Genomic DNA, 24,355 nt, shown 5'->3' with positions numbered 1-24,355 from the left:
CTGGGACAAATTCACTGGTTGCATTGGGAAAACAAGTACACAGTAAATAAGAATGTGTTTTTTCCTTTAAACGTGAACAGTTATAATAAAATGTTCATTTTCTTTAATACTTCATAAAATAAATAGCCAAATAATTTTTCTTGAAACTATTAAAGATAATTGAAACAAAATTTATGTAATTGATCTATTGGGGGTACTGCAGTACAAAGTAACATGTTACTGTAATCTAATTACAATTCCAAGTAATGAAGTAGTGTAACACATTACAGTTAAAATTCTTGTTCTCACATTATAGTTATTGACTTAAATAGAATTTTGCTACTTGCATTACACATATATTTCTAAGCAAATTACACATTGTATTCATGCAGGCATAGACTAAATTGAATTTTTACAATTTTATCAGATCTGTAGTGGAATTGTGTGTTACTGTATTTTCCAACATTACATGATTATTTGTTTTACTTCGGGATTTAATTGAGTTCGACTTTGTCTTTATTAACAAATAAAGATTTTGAGTTTTACATTGAAAGAAAACTTTTCATTTTAAAAACACATTGAAAGATTATGAATAACAGAAAATTTATTCTAGGTTAACTAAGATGGATTCAAGTGAACAATGGTGTGCGTTTCGGAACTTTTGTAATTAAGTGTATCAGTTAATATTTTTGTTCATTGCGATCGTACGGCATCTTGATCGAAATGCTCTTAAGGAATTAGATTTACAAAGGCAAAAATTAATCAATGTCCAATCAAATGAACACTGTATAAGTATGATATATTGTAAAATGTAGCAATGATTTTTTTGTCACATTTTTTGAATGTTTCCACAAAGAATGAGGAGACATCTTTATAAAAATAAGTTAACTGAATTGTTTTCTTTAATTGATGCAAGTATAAGATAAAATAAATAAATGAAACTTATAGTTTTGTCTAGACACTTGTTTTGGTAAAGACTATATTAATACATGCAATTTGTTTTAAAAGCTATTTCAAATTTCACATTCATATTGTTCACTCACTGTTCATATCTGTGTATCAAAACTTCATTTGTTATCTTTCAATCTTTGCTGCCTGCACAGATGTTGCTGCTTATTCCAGCATAGTCTCCTGAGCAGCAAATATATGAGGAAACAAATATATGAGGAAACATCCCTTCTGAATGGTGTTCCGGTATTTTCCTTTTATGTGTCAGACTCTTTATGAAAGTTCTGCTTGCATTTAGAATTAGGAATTTGATGAAGAATTCTACATATCTAAGTTTAAGTTGTTTTTTAATTTTCATAACAAGATTTGGTCTTCTGAATTTACTGTAATTTAAGTACAAGATTTTTTTTTTGAGTTTTGAAATTTTGGGGTTTGCTTCTTTATTGACATGATCTGCACAAGCCCAAGAATGTTCCTTGGGACCATACCTTCGTCAATGAATTATATATTATACAGAAAGCCTTGTTTACGAGGATCTGAAATTGGCTGAATTTCATAGTTGTTGTCTCCTTCCACATGAACAAGGGAAGCAGTTGAAGTTCTTTTATAATAAGGTCTAGAATAAACTGGCTTAAGTCTTGCCATATGAATGTGGAATTTATATTAATCCAAATATTTCTTGTTTTCAGTGTATTGTCTCAAAAAATCAGTAGCCAGTCTTTTTGCTAATTGCTGAATTGTGATATTAATCCAAAGATTACATCACGTTTGCTTGAAGACACTTGTATGAACATATAGTTCTACAATAAAGTACACTGCTCCAAAGAATATGGCATGTCTTCTTTCTAACAAGGACACAGATAACAGATGTAACAAAAGAAATGCTCTGCATGGTGACTTCCCACTACCTTTATCTCTTTGCCTTTCAAGGAGCTACATTTCTGTGTGTCTCTCTGTATAAAAAAAAATGATGAAAGTGTAAATAACATATTAGCTAACTTTGCAAATGACACAAAACCAGTTTGAGTCAATGCAACCCAAAATGTTTCATATGTACAAAATGCAGTATTGGCTAGAAATATAACAGATAAATTTTAATATATATAGATATGAAGACTTACACATGGGAAGCAAGAACAGTAACTATAATTATAGAATTGACTTTTGACTAAGAAGTGGAAGTTCTGATGGACATATTGGTGTCCATAATTAAATAGCATTCAGAAGTGGCTATAAGGTTAAAAAGATGTTGATCTGATCAGTGCACTGTATAAAATTCTGGACATGTGTAGAGATTTTATGCTTGTTGTGCCGCATGTGGAATAATGTGCACAGTTTCGGTGTCCATATTACAAGAACATAACAATACTAAAGAGTGTCCTTGGTGAAAAAACTGCTACACTAATAACAAGATTAGTTAGAGCATGTTCTTGTGAGCATGTTCAAGACCGAGAATCTTCATCATAGATGAAGGCAATGTGGAGATTAATAGGCAACATAATCAGAGTGTTTTCAAATTCAAAAGACAGTTAATTAGGTAGATGTTAGTTGTTACTTAAAAAGTGCAGGTTTTACATCAGTGTTGTCTAAGAGGAATAACTTGCAAAGTAATATATTTAGCAGAAACTACTCCTAGCCATTGTAATCTTGGCTTGATATTTTGCTAAAGTTGGGGCACTGATCCTTAAGGGACACCACTTTTAACATCACCTAATTCAGAAATGGTTCCTCATGCCACGATGACCTTACACACATCACCCTGAATTCCCACTTCTTTTAGTTTGATTAGCCTCACATGTAGTATCTTATAAAAATCCTTCCGAAAACTAATGTAAATGATATTATATTCACCACTCTTATTGTATGCTTTTGTTACTTCTTCATAGCATTGCAAGATATTAGTGGAACACAATCTTCCTTCTCTGAACCCATGCTAATTATTTACTAATACACCTTTTCTTGACATGTGATGCTCAGTCGTTTCCCTATAAAAGCTTCCATTAAATTACCCATGATGCTTGTTAAACTTTTTGGCCTATAATTAATTGGTTCAGCCCCATAACCATTTTTAATCTCTTCATATTTTTCCTTTTCTGTAGTATTTCTCTCCAGTTGCCTTTAAGTGTTCCTAATATCAATTTCAATTATTGCAGCAATGCTGTCAAAAGCCCTACAGTTAGTGCTGGAGTTACTAGTCTTATACATAGATTTTTTTCTTTATAACATTTTTTCCTCCTTATTTATTTACTTTGAAGTTTTCTTCAAATCCCTACTGCTTCTAAATTTTGGGATAAGCTTAACTCTTTTACACCTGCCTCAGCTCTGTCCAACTATTTCCACACTTATTATCTTTTTTTGGCTTTGCTGCATCTGCTCAAAATTTGCCCTACTAAAATTCAAATTAGGATCTTTAATTTTTGAAAATGCACTTTGTCACAATCAATGTGAAATGTACTACTTTCTGGTCACTAGATCTTAATAGTTCAATCACATCTATCCCCCAAATTCTACCTTGATTATTGAACATACTAAATCTATAGAGGCTTCTACTGCTCTGCTATCCCATTCCTAGTTTAAACAATTGTCAACTAGCCTACATGTACACCTCCCCAATGCACTGGTGCCCCTCTGGTTCAACGACAATGTGTCATCTGTTCCAGAAGTAATCTCAAAGTCTCATGAATTTCTATTTATCTATCCTACATCAAAGTCTGAGCATATGCATTAAACCTTCTAATCTCTTTAATTTTCCCTGGCCTGCTACTAGACATTGCAGAGGATTGTATTTGGCTATCATGTCTGTCAAAATGATGACTGCTATTTGTTCTGTTCTTTTAAAATGGAAGGATCAGAAGGGAGGAATCAGAGGGCAGGACTAGGTTTTGTCATCCATCATTTCTTCAGGGCTGTGCACTAAAAGGAAAAGAAGTATGTTGTCATATTACCTCATCAACCTTTTCCCTGGTGTACCTAACCTACTGTATTAGGTACATTGACCCTATGTTTTTGAAATTTTGAAGATTTTGTGTTGGTTGACTTTGAAGAGCCACAAAGCATATGGGTACATTTTTGAACCTTTAAATGAAATGTTGACAGAACTGAGTAAACAGCAAATGCCTAATGAGCAATGCAGCCACAATTATGACTGATAACTGTAACAGACTATTAAGAAAGAATAAAAATAGCTGTTTTTACAGTTGCCAGGATCATTTGCAGGTAGCCATGGAGACTAGATAACCATGACAAATGCTTAACTAGCCTTTTTTTGAGTCTTTGTGTCAAAAAGGTTTGGCTCATGAGGCATATGTACTTTGTCCGACGAGGCTGGTGATTACAAACTGATGCTCGCCTTCCTTCAAGAAAGAAAGTAATTGCTCCAGATTTGCATTGCTCTTTACTGTTTTTTATCTGTTTTAATGGTTTCTGTTTACTTGACAAATTTAATTTTAAATTACAAGGACTGGAATGTGCTTTTTTGTCACACCAAAGAAGTTTGACCTTTACATGCCTGATTTGCAAGGGTTTTATTACTGCTTACTTGTCGTACATGTGAAGAGGATTTCTATTTTAAGCATATAAAAATTGCAGGGTCATATTTGCTTTACTTGTTTTAAAGATAAACTAAAGTCTGATATAATTGTACTAGTGCTACTGAAAGAAAAGAAGAATGTGGCCAACAAATTGTTAGTCAACTTCAAAAGAGACAAATACCTAAAATTGAAACTCTAAACTGTAAAGGGGAGGCAAAATAAATCCCAATAATTTTAGATGAAGAACTTCTATCCAAAGGCAATGAATAGCTGCTTAGATAAAAGTTAAGCCAAATGTGTATTTACAAATTATGAAAAACTATTATAAACAGCCAGTAAGAATTTAAGACATTGTTCCTCACTGTGGCTTACTTCCAAAGCTAGACATTTTTGGTAACAGGAGTTACAAGTATTTATGAAATAAGAATAAGACAAAAATGGACTAACTGAGCTTAGGTCATCAATGGAGTCCTTCAGAGAATTTGTTCTGTAGATTTTACTTTTCTTACTTTTCTTTAATAACATGTATTACAGGCTATTTTTTATGAGTTATTATTTTGGCATTCTTTATTGTTTTTGAATTTAACATTGAATGATAATTAATAAGGTATGTCTATTTCTTTTTGTATTTACAGTATAGTTTTTGATTCTGTAAACACAAGGATACTTCCAGAAGTAAAAGGATGCAGAAGGTAATTGTGTAATGTTTCTGTTTTTCCTTTATAGTTTTGAAGACTGGTATTAAGAAATGTTGATTTGTTTGTCTAACTTAGCAAATACTTAGTGTAATAATTTCAGATTGACTTCCTTGTACAGGTTAGCTATCCTAATGGTGAAAATTAAAAAATGTTATTGAGTAAGACTTATAAAATTCTAAAATGGATGAATATTTGTTTTTATGGTACCTATTTGACTTCAACGGTCTTTGTACACTATCTCTTTCTTTCCATAATGGTCTACCACATGTATTTTTATTGTCTGCAGTCAACTCGAACATCTCCAGGAAGTGTAAGCACTTCTCGAGGGCCCAGCATGCCGGGGTCTCCTGCAGCAACTTTAGTGGTGAGATTTTTTTGTACATTGTTCTGTGTGTGTCAAATCTTTTAATTTTAAATTTATAGTTTTTGAATGATTGCTTTAGCAAAAGTGTGCACTGTTTTTATACTTAAATTGTTATTTTTTTTCCTGCACTTTTGGGACCTGTACATACAGTAAATACCACTGAGTTTTATCTCAGTATAAACAATATCTAATGAAATAGGAATAATTAAATATAGTATTTGCATAAATGAATTACTTGCAATTTATTTCATCTTAAGTGAATCTCATTTTAATATTTTCTTATAATGTGGAAAACTGTAAACAATCCATCTTTTTTTAGAGTTTCCTGAAACTGAACAATAACAGTGTATGTCATACTAATGAGAGTGAAAAAGATACAGTAGGTGACAGTGCCAAACCATCTGCATGAGTCTTTGTGGAGTGACAGATTAACTGATGAGGAAATAACACATTTTAAGTAATTAAATAGCTGCTCATACACAGAATATTAATTTCATGTTTAAAAACTATTAAAATGAATGTAGACCTTTATCATAACCTGCTGTTGAATGTTCTTCTTTTTTGGGCATTGCTTTATGCTATGATACACTTTTACCTTAATATTTACTGTAATTGTACAATTAGAATTTACATTTAAATTTATTTTACTTTTTTATTAGTTCCAGCGATTTTGGGCAAGGCACATTGGCTTTGTAGTTTGCACAGGTTCACACTCTGGCTTTGTCATCATTAGTTTGGAGCTTGCTTTCTCTATGTGCATCTGCATGGGTTTTTCCCTACGTACCATATTTCCATACCAATGTATATGTCAGGTCAGTTAGTAAATTGTGTCTTGCTGTGTATTTGAGTGTATATACCCTGTTGTGGACTAGTACGCTGTCCAGAGCTGGCACTTTCCTTGTGCTCTAACCATCTATTACCCTGCATTGGAGGTGTTTTATATAAGTCTGATTGGTTCCAGTGGCGGCTCGTAGCTAAAATTAGTGGGGGTGCTGTTCCAGAAAATTTTTAGCCTTTGTTTTAAAATTGTGTAAAAGGAAACAAACAAGTATAAAAAGAAAATTTTAAAAAATTGAATCAAATAGAATAGCTGGAAGCAGGATAATAATCTAATTCTACACTTTATCACATTCAAGAATATGGTACACGGTTTTTAAGCACAACACACAAGGAGTAAAAAAAAACCCACTACCTTCCACCAGCACGCCAGGGTCGGCACTGCGGGAGCGACTGTGCTCTCTCTTCCTCGCAGCCTCGCATGCAGCTTCCTATGTGTGCATGCGCACAACAGCCAAACACCACTGTGAAGCGCACAGTTCCATACAAAGATTTTTGTATCTTTTTCATAAACTGGGGGATGGCTACTGACATTAAGCTTAATGATTATATATTGTACAAGTATAAAGAAAGAATTAAAGAATAAAGGACTCATTATATTAAATGTTATCGATAATATCAAGTGGAAATATGGGGTACTGCAGTTCCACAGTGCCTATACCCGAGCCGCCACTGTTTGGTTCCTTTGATTGGTGTTCATTGTTTTAATTTACTAGCTTGTGAATTGTTTTGTATACATATAACATTATATCTGTTACATCAAACTTTTTTCAGAGAGAAATTGCTATGTGTGTGTCTTTCTTCCAGGAACAAAGCAAATATTTAGGTGATTCATTTACAGATAAATTGCTTTCTTGAGATGGTTTTTGAGTGATCATTACTGAATAATTTATGGAAAGTGCAAAATACTTAATATGTCAAAAATCTCTACAAATGAATAAATATAATATTTGAAGAAAGATATGTTTACTTTTATGCTTAACATAGTCATTTACATTTGATATAGCACATATTTATATTCCCAAGCAGATTTTAGAAATTGTAATCATATTGATGCTACTGTAAAAACAAATGATGTGACTATTATCTTGTATTTAAAAATATTTCCATACAGCTGATTTTTTAAAAAACATTTTGGTACTTTGTCATATTTTCAGGTTCATATTTTTGTTTTTTTATTTTTAGGCAAAGATGGATAACCAGGTGTTGGGTTACAAAGATTTGGCTGCCATTCCGAAAGACAAAGCTATTTTGGACATAGAGCGTCCTGACTTAATGATTTATGAGCCACATTTTAATTATTCTGCACTGGACAAAATTGATCTCCCCAGGAGTAGAGAGGTTTGTTTCTTAATTTTAAATTTTGGTATCAGAGACCAAATTGTAAACACAGATTATATTCTGAAACTCTAAAATACCATTTTAATTATCTCTTGTAAATTCATCTTCAGAGGTTTTTTCTTCTTCCCTCTTTATGGGTCATCTATATGTAACATTTTAAACAAGCTTGACAGGTTTGGAAATGCTACGTTATCCAGTTTGGTAATCTGTAGTTCTGCTACATCTATAATAAACGCATATCTTCACTGAGAGAGATTAACATAATTCTACATAATGGATTTCTATTGCACTCAGTACAGGAACAGTTTTTCAGATCTGGTAATAGCATATCATTCTTCATGTAGTACAATCGCACAGTAAATTCTAGTAAAGATTTTTCGTTATTTTCTTCATTAATACTAATTAGTAATGTAGATTAAAGCATAAGTAGCAATGCAAGTAATTTTTTATTTAAAAAAAAAGCTTTAAACTGCAGTAAAGTGTATGTGCTTGAAAATTACTCACAAAATACTATTAAACAAATTAAAGCTTGTAGCTTTTGCTGCACTTAAACCATATCTAAATAAATAAATAAAAGCTCATTTTTATGTCCTTCAGGTCATAATTTCCTCTAATAAATAATTGACAGTATTTATTTAGCAAATGTTGAATTATGTTTTCATTAAAGTTACCATTACTACTGCTTTAACTTTTTTATGTTTGATTATCAGTCCTTAATTTTAAAAGCATTACATAAAAGAGTATTTCTGATTTTACTGCAATAAATTATGTCATTTTCTTCTAGTATTTCTTTATGTATGATAAAAAATAGTCTTATGAAGCGTTTTTTGTTTATTTAAGAACATTTTTCTCTTCTAGCGCTCAATGTCCCCACATTCCATATCTCCTCCACCTTCTCCTGAGGTAAGAAAAATGAAAAGTATAATAAATGTAAAATTTAATATTGTATTGGTTTAACTTTGAGTATTATCTAATTTTTAGCCTTGTTAACTAATGTTACATTTTTAAAGGTAAGGACAGGAAGTCATCAAAGAAAAATGGGGAATAGCTTGTGGTAATTTCATTGATTGTTTTGGTTAGCATTTTATTTTTAAAAAGAATGTTTGGGTCGCACGCCTTGATCCCTTGTTACTCTAAGAAATAGAGATGTTGTTGGTGTTCTTAATTTATATTGTGATTGGACTGAAAGGGGAGAGCTGGAAGGTGGGATCTCACATCAGTTTGGCTCTTTGGATTGGTCTGTGTCTTCCTGACTAAATGTGGAAGTTTAGGGTTGTTTGTTTGCCCTGCTATTCTCCATACATTTTTGTAGAATTTTGCTTGTTTGATTTACCAACTTTTTAAAATGATCTCCTAGCCATTGTTATTTTAAAACACATATTTACTTTATTAGTCTTCATATCTCATGAGTTTGACAGAATATTATATCCTTTAGCCTTAATTCATAGGATGTATGTCAGTGAATGTGCCAGGGAGAGGGAAAAAAACCTCTAACTGACTAATTAAGGTCAGGTCTGCAGCTGACCTGGTGGGTTTTTCCTTCTGGGTGGAAAGCAAAGCTGACTGCCTCATTTAGAGTCTCTCAAGCAGTCAAAATATAGAATCTACTTAACAATCATCAATACAAGGGACGTTCAGAAACTTTCCGCACTTTTTTTTAACTCTATTTATTAAGAATTTTAAAAACAAATTACATCACTTTTCTACAAAGTCACCTTCCTTTGCGATGCAATTTTCCCAGCGTTGTACCAACTTTTTAATGCCCAATTACTACTCCTCCCGCCTTAACCGTTTCCATTGAAAATACAACAGTCCGGAATCTTTTTGAATGTCCCTCATATTTTTATTTAGAAAACAATACAAAGATTCTGTGCATCCAGGATTAAGGGTCTTGCTTTGCACAAGGAAATACACTACTTTTGAACAGAATGAAAAAAAAATAATGGAACAGTTGTATATGCTCCAATTAAATAAGAATGATCAACCACAAGCATAGTTCTACCTTTTATGGGATTTCCAAAAATATCTTGGTTTGTAAACCTTTACCTATTATTTTACTGTAACATCACTTTAAATATTTAAAGTCTGATTGATGAGTTAATAATTGAAAAAATCTGCTTTATTTCAGACAAAGTTACACTGAAAAACATCTTGAAGTATTTTCTGCCTTATGTGCTCACATTATTTATTGCCAGAATCAAACTAACCCCCATTTTTGTACTGCCTATTTATTCTTCCATATTTTTTCTTGAGGACTGTAGCAAAATACAGTTATTAGACACATTTAATTTATATAGAACCTATATATAAAACTATCTATACAAAACACCATTTCAAGATGCTTTACAGATTGTGTGTGTGTAATACAATTTACATGTACTGTTTATAGGGTGGGTCCAGAAGCAGGTTACAGTAAATGACCATTTCAGCATCACACAGTGAATCACAGATGCAATTTCAACTGGCTGTCTTTTAGTTTATAGACTGAAGTGCATTTTAATTCTAAGGACAGTGTACATTTGATCATAAGAAACAATATTCATTTGCAAGGTTTTCTTGAAAATCCTCGTAACTAAAGTAGCTCGTATCTTCAGTGGCTTGTGTCTATCATTTTTTGGCATTCATCTTATAAACAACAGGTGTCTGATTTTGTACTATTTATATGCTCTGTCTTGTTTGTTTATTAAATTATGATATCCTGTTACCTTCATATTACTTTTCACAACTTTATTTCATCTTAATGAAGGACCAAAAATTACATTATATAATGAAATCATTGTCAATCAATTGTTTTTCAATTTATGGTGCCTTATTGTAGGGAACTTGAGGGGTGAGGTTAACAAAGTAGTACTTAATTTTTCCCTTGTAAAATAGCTGATTAAGAGGGGTTTGTGAAAACCCAAGAAAATGTAGCTTTTATATTCCTTATACTCATCATCAAGTTGCTCATTAACCTATACAATTTATTGAAAACTCACATCACTTCCTTAATTAGGCACCACTCTCCCTATAGTCGTGTGTGGTTGCATTTTATTTTTCTGTAACAGTTAAGTTCACAAACCATTCCTTTCTTTATATTTGTAGAATTTTGTTGGTAAGGAGCCTCGGGAATGGACGGAGCAGAGGTCACCTGGGAGCACTTCTGTGACCTCACTGGTTCATGGTCGCCCAAGTGTTGTGTCAAATAAAAGCGGGGTCCAGCACTTTCACAGACCAGGTAGGCCTATCTGTATCATGAATAATCTATTGATACTGCAGTAATTCATTGGGCAAAACGATAACATGTTTGACCAATCATGTTTATGCTTTAATTCCACAGAAAATGGCTCCAACATATACAAGAAACCACCCATCTATAAACAAAGAGGTACAGTGAATTTGAAAATTTTTAACTCTTATAAGTTACTTAGACTTTAGTTTTCTATAGTTGTTTTTGTACTTTTGCAGCATAAATAAAAAGAGTAAACAATTTTTGGTAGGTATGTAATGCTTTAATTGACACTATATATATATATATATATATATATATATATATATATATATATATATATATATATATATATATATATATATATATATATGAAACAATAGATTATCAAAACATCTAACATAGTATTATAACTAGTGCAGAAGTATTTTTTCATTAAAAAACATTCATACATCCATATTCTGAATCTGCGTATTTCCTCATTAGGTCACTGAAGCAACACTGAGTGTAGAACAGGAACCAAACTGAGCTTCGGCACCTCATCTTTTCTTCTTTACCGGTCTCTGCACACATGTTTTATAGCATTTTCCTCATTAGATCTACCTGTAACGGGAGTCTAAATGAGTATGTTTGGACACTTAAATATCTCACACACTTCAAGACAGAAAGTGTTCTTACTTACAGTATTCACACACACACGCACGCACAGAGGTTTAATTTTGCAGGGCATCACATTTTGATTACATAATGAGTTTTTAAGGTAAAGATCAAGTACAGCGCATTTTGAGGCATTTCAAATAAAAGTGTTGAACAGTGAATTATTTTTCTGAGACCATGCAGCCCCTACTAAGAAAGCACAGTAGGAATCAAGATTTAAAAAAATAATTCTATGAACCACTAAACTGTGACATCATGCCCTGCTAACCTTGATTTATTGTGCTGTAGCATGGTCTTAAGCATAAACAAACACACTAAATTGTATTTATGTTAACATACTGTATTCTTTTTCTGTTGGCTTAATTGTTAAATATAAAGAAAAGATATGTATTGAAATATAGGTCCAAGTGTTGTTGGTTGGAAAAAGTTGGTTCAGAAAATGAGTGGATGGATAGTTCCTAGTACATTATCTGAAAATATTATGAGTATAACATCGCACCCCACAACATGGCTTTGAATTGTTGCAACAACTAAATATCGATGGACATAAATATGAATATTTGGGAATGTATGCAAAAATGATGTTGATACATTTATACAGCATATTTTAACTATTATCTTAATAATGATGTAAAAGGTCTTATAAAGGAGAAAGTTTTAAGCCCATGAAAGTTTGTTTTTCCTTTCTGTCCAATTTTTTAGTTATGAACTGATGACTGACTGCTACTCCATTCAGAAAGGAGTTAAAAAATCTACAGTCCAGTATATAACTTAGGAAAACTTCAGTTGTCCCCTGCTTGACTGATCACCTTTATTCCAGGTTTATTCACATAAACCACAAAGGTCAAGGCCTGTATTTGAAATGTATTCACTTCACCCACTTCTGTTGCATGTCTCAGTAACCACATTCCAGCAGCTCATGTGTAAAACAAATTATAGTCACGGTTTGTTAAGAAAACATTTCCTACACTTCTCTCCTATGTTCAAGTTTAACTTTTAACATTTTGACTGCAGTAGACCTTATAAAAATCTTCAAACATCTGTTAAATTTAACTGTACTCTTTAGATTATGTAGTTTCAGCATTAGATGATAAATGTAATTCAATTCAGGCGATTTGTGAATTACAGTGTAGTACCTTCTTCAGTTATTTTCCTTCATTTTAACCCACCTCACAGTTTTTATTTTGTTTTACTTTGTACTTAATGTGTTAATGTCAAATCACTTCTTACAATACAGACACAGTCTTTAAAATTTGTAACTAGTTCTAATTCCATATATTGAGTTGATCCATTTTCACACTGGACAGCCAGAGTATAACTCAGGTACAACACACTCAAAGCCTGAGACTACTGCAAGTTACTAATACCTCCACATTGGATCCACATCTTCTCGTGTGTATAATTTAGTTACCATTTAGGCCCAAAATTGTGTGTGGAAACTTTTTGGGAGTAAGGAGATAAAAATCCAGCAGTTGTGTAAGAGGTAGTACTTGAAATGAGAGAACAACAGTTCACAGAAAGCCTTTATCTTGAAAACAAAACATTTTTTGTGGTGTTTCACTTAGCATGATTTTCTGACAGCATCAAGGACTTGACTATGATTCTCTGCCTTATAACTGTTTGTGTTCATTTTTCACATTCTACAAATGTTTCATCCAAAAAGCAAGTGTATTAGGTTAACTACAAATTTGTCCGGTCTCATTGGAGAGGGAGAGTGTACTCAATGATATGCTGGCATTCTGTCTAGATTTGCTCCCTGCCTTTGTAACACCTGGTGGAATGCTATTTTAAAGCTTCCCAAAGCACTCAGGAAGAAAAAGCACGTTTAGAAAATGGATGGATGGATGAATGAATGGATGAATGTTTTATAGGTTTAGATTTTAAAGAGTGAGTATTGGTGTGTGCTTTAATCTTGCAAGGCAAGTTCAGAAAATAATGAAAAGTTTTTGTTGGTGTAAAAAGAAACATCTTGGATGAAAACAAGATGTTAAATACTAAGTGGTTAATTTTTGAAATCCCCATAATAATAAAAATAAAAGTAATAATATATAGTGAAGTGTATGATTTCTAGACAATGTCTATAGATCTGGATAAGCTCTTTATGTTTGCCTCCTCTGCCTTTGCCTTTGCCTCTCTGCCTCTGCCTTACTCTTATTCTATATTAATTAGTGTTGTCTTATTTTAATTCTTACTTTGTCTTTTTTTCCTCTTTTCTTCATCATGTAAAACACTTTGAGCTACATTATTTGTATGAAAATGTGCTATATAAATAAATGTTGTTGTTGTTGTTTTCATGTTTCATATTTAGACTCCAATTCCTATTATTAGAACTAAAAATCATAACCAGACTCTCAGAGATGTATGAATAGAAGTAGTAGCAGTGGTACTAGTAGCAGTAGGACTTCTTGTATTGTCATGTGTATGGAATACAGTCAAATTCCTTTTTTTATATTTGTTTTTGAAGAGCAGAAGATTACATTGGCATACTACATAATTGAACAAATAGTAATAACATAAAAGATACAACAATTTACTTTAAAATCAATCCAGAGAAAGCAAAAGAAAAATAGAAATACAATGAAAAAAACAAAACATGATTCAACCCCTACCCAAGGGAAATGAGAAAAAGAAGAATGAGACGCAAGCAGAAAAAGCCATCTAATGTTTTTAATTATAATCGAATAATTAACAACATAAGGGTGTCAATCAAAGGCCCAGCAAGCCTATTCAAAAATAATGTTAACAAATGCCTTATTTTTAAATAGTTTTGGTCATATCCCCTAAGAGAGAATTTATTTTTTTCTAATTTGAGATAATATAGAATGTCACTTACTCAGTGACTTAAGAAAATGGGCTGGGATTCCTCGACTTTCAGTGAAATTCTTACTTGCATGTCTAATCAACATGCAATATATCGCCACTCTCCATTGCCTTTATAGATAAGAATTGACATTATAAATAAGATACGAAAGATAGATCCTACTAGCTCATATATTCCCAGAAATGGCAAAGGATTCTGCTCCCTTGTGGGTACAGGAAAGCTGAGTAATGATATTCTTCTGATAAGTGAAGTCCTTGCCACATTATCGATATAGTCTGCTAGATGTACAGCTGCCCAGCTGATCATTCCGATGTAGTAAAAATGTATTTGAAAGGCAGAGTAAGAAAATATTGCTAAAGCTGAAAGAAAAGCCAGGGAATAGAGACAAAGGCTAAAAGAACCTAAGCATTGATGGGCATCAGCTGACGTGCTTTTGGTAACAACGAATGTCTCAAAGTCTCCAGAATGACATATCTACATATTTATCACTTTATTTAAAAGCTATAGTACAACAAATTTTATCTCAAAGGCCCACATCTGCTGTTTCATTTGGGAAGCTGTGTGCTTGTTCTCGTTGTATATATATATGGGTTTTCTCTGTGTTCTCCAGTATCTAGTTACCTATACATGACTTGGCAGCAGGCTGTCTGCTCACTAATTTGTGTGTGAGTGTTTGTGTTCATGTGGCAATTGACTGAAAGCCCATGTAATGGTGATAACTTCTTTATACAGTATTATGTTACTTCAGGGTTAAATAGATTTTGAAAATTGGAAACTAAATTGATATTCACATTTAATGTGACCTAATATTAGGTGAGTAAGTACAGTTTAAGATACAAATATATACAGCATATATTCATTTTAATGATACATTTTATCGGAATACAAACGTAAAACAAATTATTTTCTACGTTGGGAATGGTTCAGGAATGAGATACTGCAACACAACAGTACAATTCAATGAGTCCTTACTGCCCCCCAGAAGAGCAATCTCCCAAATGCTCCAGAGCTTACTGCCTATTTGTCACAAATACCCATTTCTCTGCTTTTAGTCTCAACTTCACCATTAATTTCTTGTCTTCACTGTTTAGTTGCTTTATATGGGAGCACCCCTTCTTGCCTTACATTTGCAGTAGGTCTGATAGGTGACAGCCTAATAGACCCAGGCAACATTGGTTCTAGTTCACAATGCATCAAAATTAACCATTTACAATGCTGAGAACATGGTCTACCATAGAGCTGTTTAATTACTGATTATAATAGCATGTTCTCTGCTAATCAGGGCTAATCTGATTGTCAGGCGGTCAGAAAAAAATGCTGCTTGGGGAAAGACAGAGTCTTTCTAAATAAGCAAATATACAGGTACAAGGATGTTCTATTTACATTTATGAGGCTCCAACACTTGAACTCTTCTACCCAGATACCATGCTTGGGTTATTGTGCAAACTGTGGATAATAATCCTCTGATGTAATGTATCAATATACAAATGTTCCATTACCAATAAAAATGTTCATTTTTCAAAATAGTACTGTTTCAGCATTAAACCTACACACCGTATTTAATAGTCTCTTATATGATGGCACAGTAAACAGCATACTGTATTGTACTTCTCATATTCATTGAGTTTGATTAATAATAAAATAACACAAAGGTTGGCACTGCTGCCTTACATTTAGAATATTAGGGGGCTTCGCCCACCCAACCCCCCTCCTTTGCTACACGCCAACCACTTCGCATCTCTGTCGCTTGCGTTGTGAAGAGGGGGGCTGACCGCATCCCAAGAAGATGCGATCGCTCCTCCGACACCCCCTCTTAAACGGTGATACAATGGGAAACACATAGTTTTTTTTTTTACCTCCTCTTTGCTCGATCAGCTGCTGGCTTGCTGCTGCTGCCGTGCTGCGTGATCTGCATTTCGCGTGGCGTACTTCTGTCATATCACCTATGTCCATATATTCGACTTCTTTTCACTTTTACCTTTTCATCAATATCGCATTAAATTTTGATTCCGTGTTTGGAATTACATCGTGACAACGCAACGTATAACGGCCTGTGAATGAATATCATTTCTTTCTCTCTACAAGAAATGTGTCTGACATAACCACGCAGGACTTTTACAAATCTCTTTGCATAAGCGGACGTGGTTACATCTATTGGCACGAAGACTCGTCTCGCGGGATGTGAAAGTGTCTCTGAGACAATCCAAGAGTTTTTTTTTTTATAATAGAGAGATTGCCAGTGTGGATTCTGCACAGTCTTCCAGTATTCATGTGTATTTTCCACAAGCCCTCCACTTTCCTTCCACATCCCAGAGATGGCTTTCCTTGGTTTAATGGGGAATTCCAGATTGTCCAGTGTGAGTTAAGTTTGGGCTTGTGCTTGAGTAGGTGCTCTGATGGATTTGATCTCAGTCCAGGTTGCTTCCTACCTTGTGCCGATACTGCTGGAATAGGGATTAGCCCCCTGCAACCCTGTAAAGGAATAAGCACACCAATGAATTTATAACATTAACAGTTGTCATTTTTGCATTATTTTTATCTGTCTACAAAGATGAAAAAATGCTAGGTAAATGCAGTTTTAACATAGTTAAACACAAACACTCTGTAGGCAATGGTGTATTAACTGGAGAGAATACAAGACAATTACTCCCTATGTTGCTGTACTCATGCCAAAGTAAATGGAGTCCGGTGGACATGTTATATTGTGTGGATGCTGATGTAAAGATGATTTTTTTTTTACCAAAAAGCAACATAGCTTATTTAGATAAGCTATCCCAATAAACAGCTGGGACTTAACTGCTTACATGGTTTCATTAATTGCTGTAACATTTTTTTCTTGATAGTCCTACATTTTTCTGAACACAAGCTGACAAAAAAGTATATTTAACTTTTAAATCAAGGTACCTGTAGAATAGACCATTCTAATGTTTGGCCTACATGTAACTCTTCTAGTACATTTACTGCAACCAAAGGCAAAGACAAGTGTTGGCAGTATACTGTATATCTATTTTAAAGTTTGACAATAATCTTTTTTGCCAGCTATAGAAACAGATGAAGTAATGAGGTTCATGAAATGGAAACAAGATCATTTATTTGTGACAGTGTATCAACCTAATTCCACACTAGACTATAGATATAGATTTTATTTTTAAATTTCTGCCATAATCATTTTGAAGGCATGTCTAGTGATGTGCCAGTTGTATGTCTTTATCATTCAGTGGTACAAATTCAGCTCCAGTGTCCTCACTGACTCATCCTTCAAAAGAATGTTTTTCTCTTTTACCTGGCAAGCAACTTCAATATGCAGGTTGTTGGTAATAAGCCTGTGTAACCTCAGGATTTGCAGAGCTTTAAGCAGTTTTTATGAAAAGAGTCATACTGAAAAAATCATTTCTGTGCACTTGTCATTTGCTGTGTAAATGCATTAAAAATAGAAAATGTTATTAATCTTTTCTTTAGGCCCCCTTATTCCTCTACAAGGCCTGAGGGTTCTAGGCAACATCAGTAAGAATTGTGTAGCCATTCTTGTATAAAACATCTGTCTATTGCAAGATGTACTTATCCATTCACACACTAGCACTCATTTATATTTTATACAAACAATATGTGTTGCCATTTATCCTAACCTACTTGTTGTAGCGGTGGGTTAATTACCCAAAGTATATAAATATGGGGAAGAGAAAAAAGCTCTGCATATTGATTGTTTTTTTGCTTTGAGGCAGCAGGGCTAGCAGCCATAATACTAGCCAGAAAAAGAAATATCCTATGTTATGAAAAAGAATTAACAAATGTGGTTATGTTTTTATTTAGCCTCAGTACTTTCTTTCATGTTACCATAAATATGTGACATTTTTGCTTTCACTATTGTAGAGACTCAAATAAAACTCATAAGGTGTTAAGAAGCAGGAGTTTATAGATGGATTATTATAAAGATTTCTTAACTTTGTTAAAGTAACTTTGGCCGGTAGAGCTTTGGGCTAAAACCTTGACTTGATTGTTGTCTTTGTGGAGTTTGCATGTTCTCTCACTGTATCCATGGGGGTTTCCTGTAGTTTTCTCCTGTTATCTTCCCAGTTATTAACTACTGACTATGACTTAGCAAGTGAGTGTGTTCCTTGTGGTTGGCGGAGGTTCTTTTCTTGTGTCCTCTGTTGCCAAGATAGATTCCTCCCCAGTAACCCTATACCAGAATAGCTAGGTTTGGAAAATAAAATGAATTAATGTATTTAATACATTACTATATTAATTTATTAAAATGTCTTTGTTTTTTTACCTGGTATTGGCTAAGGAGTTTAGCAATTGTTGATGTTTCTTTAATACTGATTATTTTTAAAAAAGTTGCTGTAATTTTTTCTATTTGTATTTCTTACTTATTACTTATTGTGTTGTTAAAGGCTTGTACAATAATGCCTTTTAATTTTGATTGACTGAAAAGGCAAAAAAAATTTTAATGCGCATCCTGTAATTATGAGCGGGGTTCTATCAGCGACAACCTGTGAATCTCTTTATATTGTTGCCTGAGAAAGTATAACCTCTAGGGACAGCCAAGTTGATTTGACAGTTGATTTATTACTTCAGTTTAGCTTCTTGTATTGCCTATATGTTTTCTGCATTTAAATTATACATTATAAGAGCATATGCACCCATTTGATACAGAGCAAGTGACATGTTCTTGTCAAACTTTTCTTTAACAACATTCCTGTCACCAGCAGTTTAAAAATGTGCCTGACATAATCATTGTGCTAATACAAGATGATTTATTCTTTTGTTTAAAAACAGCAGACCATTGCCAATGAGGGCATTGGAGATCAATCCATTTCAAATGTTGTTTTTACTTCTTTCTTTGTAGAATCTTCAGTATCAGTTCCACACAGCAAACACATAGAAGATATCATCATTGAGTCATCAAAATTTCCTGCAGCCCAGCCACCTGACCCAAACCAACCCTCCAAGATTGAAACAGACTACTGGCCTTGCCCTCCCTCTCTTGCTGTCATGGGTATGAAGCTTTGTGCATTCAGAAACAAATCCTAAATCAATGGTTATCTTTGTATTAAAAGGACTGTATAACTGTATATGTTACACAAATACATCTAGGGTGACATTGCTGGGCTGTGCTAACTAACTATGTGGTATGACTGTGTAGTGGGAGAGGGTGCATATGGGGTAGAGTGGTCTTAAATTATATTCAGTATTTGAATGGTATTATGCATTAGCGTTATAGGCCAGGAATGGTGGGGTCAATACCACAAGGACATTGACATACACAAGTGGCACAATGATCACGGATTGTTCCTGCCTTGCGCTGTATTCTTGCTGGGACTGGCGCGACACTGGATGGATATAATAATTTAACATGTACTACGAAGATATTTCAATGTTCCTTAAAAGTTTTGAAGAATCGGCGTTCTAAGCTTACAGATGGCTTAACGTCTATTACAGCGTTGATTGTGTGGCGATTGGGTATTTGGAGAAAGAAAAGTAAGGACAGGACGTTTCAAAGACACAGTACTGCTGCAATAAATTATTTCATCGAAGGTCGCGCACGGCGCAGCAAGCATCCTGCGTGAGGCATGAACAATCACTGCACCACCGTGTTCCCATGTTTAATAACATGATTTAACTCCTATCATCATGAAAATGATATAAAGTATACATCTTAGTATTTTAATTATTCAGAGAGCTGTAATATCATGAATGTAATGGATTCTGTGTCCTGTCGGAGGAAGAGAAAGTCGGTTTAAGAAGCATGTAGTGATTCACACACATAGAGCACATAGAAGATCAAATACAAAACAAAGCATTTAACGTGCTACTTTAGTTACGATGGGATTTGAGAAACTGGTAAATTAAACGATTTTAAGATGAAGTTTATGATGTTCTGCTTTAATGACAAAATAAACTACATGATTAAAGTGGAAATTTAGAGATTAAAGTTGACATTTCATGCTTTTTTCCCACTGTGTGCCTATTTTTTTTCTCTGTACCCTATTAAGCTTTCATATGACACTCACTCACTCTTATGATGGTGGGCTACAACTCGCCTTTTCACGGTGACTAATATCTGACAACTTCTTTTTTATTTTGGACACTGTGCAACTTTGTGAACTTGAGCTTTCGAGTTTCTCCGTCACTCTATGTCACTCGATCAACTTCCTTTTGTTGTTTATACCACTGTTTAAACCAACAAATAGTACATTTTTCCTTGTCTCCACTTGGTATTTGCTGAAATTCTTCTATTTCCCCCCATGCTTTTGCCATTGCCTTTTCACAGAATGCTGAGCTTAAGGACTATTTGTATTGATTTGCATATTCAAAGAGGCGTAATTCTGGGAGGAGGCGGGGCGGGAGAGCAGACGCGTGCACGTGTTACTTTTCACGCTGACCAGGATTTATGTAGTGGAAGAACGTGGAAGTTGTAGTTCGCACAGATTTATGCATCTGGATTTTTTTGTGTGTAAGCACATTTCCGCTTTTGTCCGTATGCCATTTGATAGTGTGAATTCTTCGCACGGCATTATACATGAGGCCCCCGGGCTCTATTATTATGGAGCCATGATGTTGTAATACATGCATTGTTTTGTTAAAATAAGCAAGGCCATCCGTGAAAAAACGTCATCTGGATGACAGCATAACCCGTATATACTGTATATATCATTCAGCATTAACAGTGCCTTCCCAGATGTGCAAGCTACCCATGCTATTTGTACTAATGCATCCCCAAACCATCACGGATACTGTACTGGCTTTTCAACTTTGCACTAATAACAAGCTGGATGGCCCCTCTTATTTTAGCCACAGTTTTTCATTCAGTACAATCTGATGACCCAAAGATTATGGCCATTCAAGATATCACGGGATTCTCTGAACCTTTTAATGATAATATATGATAATTTATGACCCATATGATAAGATCCCCAAATTCTTTACAATTTTATATTGAAGAATGTTATTTTGAAAATAACATTATAAAAACAAATAACATTATAAAAACAAAATAACCTTTAACCGCCACCTTATCGTGGTGGAGGGGTTTGCGTGTCCCAATGATCCTAGGAGCTCTGTTGCTTTATGCCCCTGGTAGGGCCACCCAAGGCAAACTGGTCCTAGGTGAGGGATGAGACAAAGAGCGGTTCAAACCTTCTATGATGAATGAAAACTTTAGACGGCATTTTCCCTTGCCCGGACGCGGGTCACCGGGTCCCCCCTCTGGAGCCAGGCCTGGAGGTGGGGCTCGATGGCGAGTGCCTGGTGGCCGGGCCTGCACCCATGGGGCTCGGCTGGGCACAGCCCGAAGAGGCAATGTGGGTCCCCCTTCCCATGGGCTCACCACCTATGAGAGGGGCCAAGGAGGTCGGGTGCAGTGTGAGTTGGGTGGTGGCCGAAGGCGGGGAGCTTGGCGATCTGATCCTCGGCTACAGAAGCTGGCTCTTGGGACGTGGAATGTCACCTCTCTGAAGGGGAAGGAGCCTGAGCTAGTGCGCAAGGTTGAGAGGTTCTGGCTAGATATAGTCGGACTCATCTCGACGCACAGCTTGGACTCTGGAACCAATCTCCTTGAGAGGGGCTGGACTCTCTACCACTCTGGAGTTGCCCCCGGTGAGAGGCGCCGAGCGGGTGTGGGTATACTTATTGCCCCCCGACTTGGAGCCTGTTCATTGGGATTTACTCCGGTAGACGAGAGGGTAGCCTCCCTCGGCCTTCGGGTGGGGGGACGGGTCCTAACTGTTGTTTGTGCGTATGCACCGAACAGCAGTTCGGAGTACCCACCCTTTTTGGAGTCCCTGGAGGGGGTGCTAGAGGGCATACCTTCTGCAGACTCCCTTGAGTCCAGGAAGGGCATGATTGGGAGGAATGGCCCCCCCGATCTGAACCCGAGCGGTGTTTTGTTATTGGACTTCTGTGCTTGTCACGGATTGTCCATAACGAACACCATGTTCAAGCATAGGGGTGTTCATATGTGCACCTGGCACCAGGACACCCTAGGCCTCAGTTCAATGATCAACTTTGTGTTCGTGTCATCGGACTTGCGGCCACATGTCTTGGACACTCGGGTGAAGAGAGGGGCGGAGCTGTCAACTGATCACCACCTGGTGGTGAGTTGGCTTCGTTGGTGGGGGAGGATGCTGGTCAGGACTGGTAGGCCCAAACGTGTTGTGAGGGTCTGCTGGGAACGTCTGGCAAGGGCCCCTGTCAGAAGTAGCTTCAACTCCCACCTCCGGCAGAACTTCGACCACATCCCGAGGGAGGTGGGGGACATTGAGTCCGAATGGGGCATGTTCTGTGCCTCTATTGTTGAGGCAGCTGACCGGAGCTGTGGCCGTAAGGTGGTCGGTGCCTGTCGTGGCGGCAATCCCTGAATCCATTGGTGAACACCGGAGGTGAACTTTTGTCCTGTGGGACTCTGGAGGCAGCTAATAGGTACCGGCAGGCCAAGCGGAATGCGGCTTCGGTGGTTGCTGAGGCAAAAACGTGGGAGGAGTTTGGGGAGGCAATGGAGAACGACTTTCGGACGGCTTTGAGGAGATTCTGGTCCACCGTCCGGCGTCTCAGGAGGGGGAAGCAGTGCAGTGTTAACACTGTATATGGTGGTGATGGTGCGCTGCTGACCTCGACTCGGGACGTTGTGGGTCGGTGGGGGGAGTACTTCGAAGACCTCCTCAATCCCACTAACATGCCTTCCAATGAGGAAGCAGAGCCTGGGGACTCAGAGGTGGGCTCCCCCATCTCTGGGACTGAGGTCACCGAGGTGGTCAAAAAACTCCTTGGTGGCAGGGCCCCGGGGGTGGATGAGATACGCCCGGAGTTCCTCAAGGGTCTGGATGTTGTAGGACTGTCTTGGTTGACACACCTCTACAACATCGCATGGACATCAGGGACAGTGACTCTGGATTGGCAGACCGGGGTGGTGGTCCCCCTCTTTAAGAAAGGGGACCAGAGGGTGTGTTCCAACTACAGAGGGATCACATTCCTCAGCCTCCCTGGAAAAGTCTATTCAGGGGTCCTGGAGAGGAGGGTCCGTCAGATAGTCGAGCCTCGGATTCAGGAGGAACAGTATGGTTTTCATCCTGGTCGCAGAACAGTGGACCAGCTCTACACCCTTAGCAGGGTCCTGGAGGGTGCATGGTAGTTTGTCCAACCAGTCTACATGTGTTTTGTGGACTTGGAAAAGGCATTCGACCGTGTCCCTTGGGGAATCCTGTGGGGGGTACTCCGAGTGTATGGGGTACCGGACCCCCTGATAAGGGCTGTTCAGTCCCTGTACGATCGGTGCCAGAGCTTGGTCCGCATTGCCGGCAGTAAGTTGAACCCATTTCCAGTGAGAGTTGGACTCCGCCAGGGCTGCCCTTTGTCACCGATTCTGTTCATAACTTTTATGGACAGAATTTCTAGGCGCAGCCAGGGCGTTGAGGGGGTCCGGTTTGGTGGACTCAGGATTGGGTCACTGCTTTTTGCAGATGATGTTGTCCTGTTTGCTTCATCAGGCCGTGATCTTCAGCTCTCTCTAGATCGGTTCGCAGCCGAGTGTGAAGCGGCTGGGATGGGAATCAGCACCTCCAAATCCGAGACCATGGTCCTCAGCCGGAAAAGCGTGGAGTGCCCTCTCAGGGTTGGTAGCGAGATCCTGCCCCAAGTGGAGGAGTTCAAGTATCTCGGGGTCTTGTTCACGAGTGAGGGAAGAATGGAGCGTGAGATCGACAGGCAGATCGGTGCGGCATCCGCAGTAATGCGGGCTCTGCATCGGTCTGTCGTGGTGAAAAAGGAGCTGAGCCGCAAGGCGAAGCTCTCAATTTACCAGTCGATCTATGTTCCTACCTTCACCTATGGTCATGAGCTATGGGTAGTGACCGAAAGAACGAGATTGCGAATACAAGCGGCTGAAATGAGTTTCCTCCGCAGGGTGCCTGGGCTTTCCTTTAATGATAGGGTGAGAAGCTCAGTCATCTGGGAGGGGCTCAGAGTAGAGCCGCT

General features: G+C 36.6%; 1 protein-coding gene across 1 annotated transcript in view; it reads left to right on the top strand.

Moving 5' to 3' along the window:
• dmtn (dematin actin binding protein) overlaps nt 1-24,355 on the top strand; it is a 115,438-nt gene that overhangs the window by 61,173 nt on the left and 29,910 nt on the right. Inside the window, exons 3-9 of the mRNA XM_051933388.1 lie at nt 5,093-5,149; nt 5,442-5,519; nt 7,542-7,697; nt 8,556-8,600; nt 10,782-10,914; nt 11,017-11,064; nt 19,233-19,382. Of these exons, the coding sequence (XP_051789348.1) occupies nt 5,141-5,149; nt 5,442-5,519; nt 7,542-7,697; nt 8,556-8,600; nt 10,782-10,914; nt 11,017-11,064; nt 19,233-19,382 (619 nt within the window). The 5' untranslated portion in view covers nt 5,093-5,140. The remainder of the gene's footprint in view (nt 1-5,092; nt 5,150-5,441; nt 5,520-7,541; nt 7,698-8,555; nt 8,601-10,781; nt 10,915-11,016; nt 11,065-19,232; nt 19,383-24,355) is intronic.

The sequence above is a fragment of the Erpetoichthys calabaricus genome, chromosome 1 (assembly GCF_900747795.2).
Source record: "Erpetoichthys calabaricus chromosome 1, fErpCal1.3, whole genome shotgun sequence".
NCBI lineage: Eukaryota > Metazoa > Chordata > Cladistia > Polypteriformes > Polypteridae > Erpetoichthys > Erpetoichthys calabaricus.
Note: the sequence above shows the minus strand (reverse complement) of the source record. Positions and strands in the feature narration are given on the sequence as shown.